This window comes from Sinocyclocheilus anshuiensis, unplaced genomic scaffold (genome assembly GCF_001515605.1).
Source record: "Sinocyclocheilus anshuiensis isolate Anshui unplaced genomic scaffold, SAMN03320099.WGS_v1.1 scaffold1495, whole genome shotgun sequence".
NCBI lineage: Eukaryota > Metazoa > Chordata > Actinopteri > Cypriniformes > Cyprinidae > Sinocyclocheilus > Sinocyclocheilus anshuiensis.
In genome coordinates this window covers 1-4771 of record NW_015558671.1, presented here as the reverse complement: position 1 = coordinate 4771, position 4771 = coordinate 1, and the positions used below count along the sequence as shown (strand labels likewise).

General features: G+C 36.9%; 1 protein-coding gene across 1 annotated transcript; it reads right to left on the bottom strand.

The window, feature by feature from the left end:
* Positions 1–805: 805 nt before the first annotated feature.
* Positions 806–4693, bottom strand: LOC107681225 (vesicle-associated membrane protein 5-like). The gene is made up of 3 exons (XM_016477439.1): positions 4515–4693; positions 2169–2312; positions 806–992 (listed from the first exon to the last, which is right to left on the bottom strand). Exons 1-3 carry the CDS (start codon positions 4515–4517, stop codon positions 852–854), a joined length of 288 nt encoding a protein of 95 aa, XP_016332925.1. The 5' UTR covers positions 4518–4693; the 3' UTR covers positions 806–851.
* Between the last annotated feature and the right edge of the window lie 78 nt (positions 4694–4771).

The window sequence follows — 4771 nt, the reverse complement described above, 5'->3', positions numbered from 1 at the left end:
AGAGTAGCGCTTGTTGTTTGTCATTTCTCCGCTCACAAATGCAGACATGGTTTTATGTTTATGCGGCACGGCGCAATGCAACGCAACGCGTAAAAAGACGGTACAGAAGTCCACACGGCTCCGGGGGGTAAATAAAGGCCTTCCGAAGCGACGCAATGCGTTTGTGTAAGAAAAATATCCATATTTACAACTTTATAAACCTTAATCTCTAGCTTCCGGTAACTGTCATACGCACGTTCACGAGAGAGTGGCATCCAGCGGAGCGTAGGCGTAGCATAAGCTCCAGTGAGAATATGCTAGTCTCGCGAGAAACAAGTTTTGTTTACAGCAAAGGAAAACCAGTGTCCTCTTGGCTTATATCGAAATCCTCCGACATTTTTCTTTACAAATCCTCATTTTGTACTTCTAATTCGTGACCGGTGTTTTGTTTTGCTCTCTCCTCTGCGCTTCCACGTTCGTCACTTCCGCGTTCGTCACCGCGTTTGCCTACTTCCTACGTCATCCGCTGGACGCCACTCTCTCGTGAATGCACGGACGACAGTAAGCGGAAGCTAGAGATTAAGGTTTATAAAGTTGTAAATATGGATATTTTTCTTACACAAACGCATTGTGTCGCTTCAGAAGGCCTTTATTAACCCCCCGGAGCAGTGTGGACTTCCTTTATAATGGATGGGTGCAATTTTTTCGACTTCAAATTTTGGGCTACCATCCACTCCCATTATAAAGCATGGATTAGCATGGACATTATTTAATATAACTCCGATTGGATTCGCATGAAAGAGGAAAGTCATATACACCTAGGATGGCTTGAGGGCGAGTAAATAACAAGCTAATTTAAATTTTTGGGTGAACTAACCATATATAAAGACCACAACCACAATAATGCCAAGCACCACTGCAGCTACAACGGCTGCTATTATCACTTTGTACTTAATATTCTCCCAACGCTTCTTCTGTTTCACCTTAGTCGAGGTCTTTGAGAATTTTTCGCTCTGAAAAGAAATAAGTACAATCATTAAAATAATTATTTTAAGAGAGAGAGAGAGAGAGATTCTTGATGGCACGAGTGGAGTTTTTTCAGAATTAGAACTGACTTCATTTTTGACTGTTACAAAGACTCCTCATCTGAAAAATAAGAGTGGAAAAACGTGCAAGGCTTTGTACAGGGTGTTTTGTTTTCTTAACTGTAATTATAATCTTTGTTTGAACCAGTAACTGACACCAACCACACAGTGTAAATCATAAATCACACTGCTTGTTCACTGGCTCTCCGACTGAGCCTGGCTTCCTGGGGGGGTTTTTGCTCCACTAGTGTCACCTGTTAAGTTTTGGTTTCTTGCAACTGTTGCCTTTAGCTTGCTCAGTTAGAGTAAACACATTTGATCTGAATTTAACTGGATGACACAAACTTTGCAACATCAACATTGAACTGAATTGAGCTGAATAATGACATTGCATTCTGAATTGAACTCATTTCATAATTTTATATTTAACTTGTGATACTGACAGTTATTCAACTGAATTAAACTAAGCTGAGATGAATAGTAACACGATTGTCCTCTGTAGAGCTCCTTTACAGCTGAAATTGAATTTGTTGCTTCAAAACTGATCAATTTTACAAGCTACACTATTTCCCCTTTTATTATTGTGTTTATATTCATTTTTATGAAGCTGCTTTGAAACGATATGTTTTGAATAAAGCTCTATATAAACAAATGTGACTTGACCAACCAAGACTTCCAATGGGATTTTTAGTATGTTTATATAATAAAAAAACACGAAACTGCAACACATGTACTGCACAAACAGCCTGCTACACTATTACACAAGTGTTGTTCATTTCATAACAAAAGGAAATGGCGTTCTAAAATTAACAAGGTAAACTAAACTCAGGATGCAAATTGTACACTCTTTTTTCCGTACACCCCACCTAGACACTATTAATAGACTCCAATTTGACATGCCCTTGCTTTCCCTAGAAACACTTGAAACTCCAGAAACCTAGTTTATGGTCATAAGATTCCTCAACAAACCATAAAACAAGATCATAGAACCATAGAGTGCATAATTAATTGGGCATGCTTTTTGTCAAGCAGTTTTAAAGGCATAAATTAAATTATATTTATTAAATGATAATATAAACTATCAAGATGATAATATAAACTAACATGTTCAAGTAGTTTATCAGCTCGGTCCTCAAGCTCCCCGAGTTTTCCCGCACGCTCGTCAGCCTTGTTCATGTTATCCAGCATGATAACTTTGATTTCCTCCACATCCTCCTGGGCCTGACGGAGACGGTTTTGCCCATTCTCCTGGAGACAGATGAAATAGATTTATTGGGAAACACAGAATGACTGGCAAACATCCTTTACAATACATACATTATCATCAATAAATTTCTGCAACAACATAATTTTCCCTATGAGAGACTAAACTGTCCTATTAGATGTTTAACAGAAGAGAAAAGCAATCAATGACTGATTAAACACAAAAAGTGGTAATGAAGACTTCTTGGACACCTCCCATGCATAATAGGCTTGGAGTTCTGTTGACAACAAGCACTGGGAATGGGATTCTGGAACAGAGCCTCTGCTCTCTCACAGTTTATGATGGAACAGTGCAGGGGAGAGACAGAGAAACTGTGCATTTCTACAAGCTATTGCATCAAAACCCACAATGAGGCCTTTGTGAAAACAACATGGCTGAGATCCACGAAATCCATGAGATCCATTTAGAGACTGTGACCTCTATGACATTAGCAGTCTACAGTATCTGACACATTGTGTATATCAGCTGAGTCAGAATGTTAATTCCTCTCTTTGTGCTCAGAAGGATGCAAGTGACTTGAGGTCAAGGTTTAGTTGATGAGTGGCCCATCGTAGATGGGAAACTGTCACACAAAGATCGATGAAATTATTAATTTTACAGGAAATACCACTTATTACTCATGCCATCTCACGTAAGAACCGTACACAATAGAACAGTGGTTCTCAAAAATGGGTCATAAGTTTTAACAGGAACAGCAGGGATAAAAAACAATGCTAAATGCAAATTGTAAAAAATGCAACTAACATTATAACATTGTGTCTAGACTATCAAAATAAATAAGTTTATGTTTTACAAGTAAGGAGAAACCCATATATTGTTTTGTTGACACTGAAGGCTTTGCATGAATTTAAACTCTAAAGTAGCGCAGTGAGCATAATTTTTTAAAATATTAACAGCGTGAATTTTCAAGAGACATTTATCATCTAATAATAGACCAATTAATACTTTTCAATGTTTGAATTTAAGATTTTATTAATTGAATGTTTTGAATTTAACTTTATTTGTACTAGAAACAATACATATAGAATTAAAAAATATATCTGTGTATAAATAAATAAATAACCACATATGGATGCTAAAGCAAAACCAGTGATATAGCTAGTCTTATGAATAGAAAAAAAAACATCACAAAACAAGACTGTCATAAAATAAACCATACAATGGGCCACACACTGTATACATAAATACATATCAATGTATAAATAAATATGTAAATATCTGGATGCTAAAGCAAAATGAGTGATATAGTCTTATCGATTTAAGTAAACAAGTTTTAGGAAACAAGATTTTAGTCAAATGTGGCCATGAAATGGGCCACACGTTGCATAAATAAATAAATACAATTGTAATATATTGAGATACAGTATAGAAATATTCATCTTTAAAATAGTAGAAGCACAAAGGATCAAACAAAAACTTATTACAGAAGAGCATGTTGATAATGAGCTTTTCATCACACTATTTGCATATGAACAGAACTGCAGGATACACCTCTCTTTTTACATCCTTTCTTTGCCTCCTTCCTTCCTTCCTTCCTCTCTCACTTCGACTGCTATAATGAATATGGAATTTCCTTGAGACTAGACAAAATCCCCTCTCATATGTGTTTCAACTAAACACTAAGTGTCATGTTGTCATTTCAAGCCACCTGAGATGAACCAACAATAAGGGTTAAAGACCTTCTGAATGACATTCAAACTTTTAACATGGGGAAAAACTAGTCATGTTAAAAAAAATTCAGGCAACTTAAAAACTAAATGTTGTCTGACTTGAGAAATCAATGCTAATCAACCAGGCACTATGTACTGTATCATATCCCTCAAATTACGTTTGAGTGAAAGCTGCTATTCTACAGACTGTCAAAACAGTAATCGTCTAGTCATCAAAATCAAAGTCAGTGTATAATTTCACTTTCATAATGCAAAGTGACAGTTGGTATATATAAATACATGATGAAAGAAACTAAACCTGCTTAGACCACAGCATTTAAAGCAACTGTTTGCAGTGTTTACATCGAGTCGACAGCATTTACCTAACAAAGTTGCTTTCAAGTTTGATCTAAACAGCTTGCTTTTAAAAGTTCTTCACCCGTCACATGGCCATATTTTACCTTTTAATAACTAATGGCATCTTCAGCGCAAAACGAAACAAAAAGAACGCAATGCTTCAAAGACAAAACAACTTACCATTGTTTAATCCGTCTTTGTTAATACACCATAAACTGTCGCCGCATATACTGCATCTGAAAGAGACACCACCAGCAACTAATAAGAGAAAATGACACAAGCTCGATATCTTAAAACTTCACGCTCGTCTTTACACAACTCTTCCAAAATGAGAGAGAGCAAGCGCAAATCCTGGCAGCTGCAGGTCGCAGGGCCACTTCCGGTGGCATCCCCAGCTGCCAGAATTCGTGGCAGCTGCCACGGTCTTTCTCGCCGTT

Excerpts from the sequence above, each read along its gene's own strand:
- LOC107681225 (XM_016477439.1), bottom strand. Across the intron at positions 993-2,168 it reads CTGATAAACTACTTGAACAT|AGCGAAAAATTCTCAAAGAC; the intron begins GTTAGTTTATAT and ends ATTTCTTTTCAG.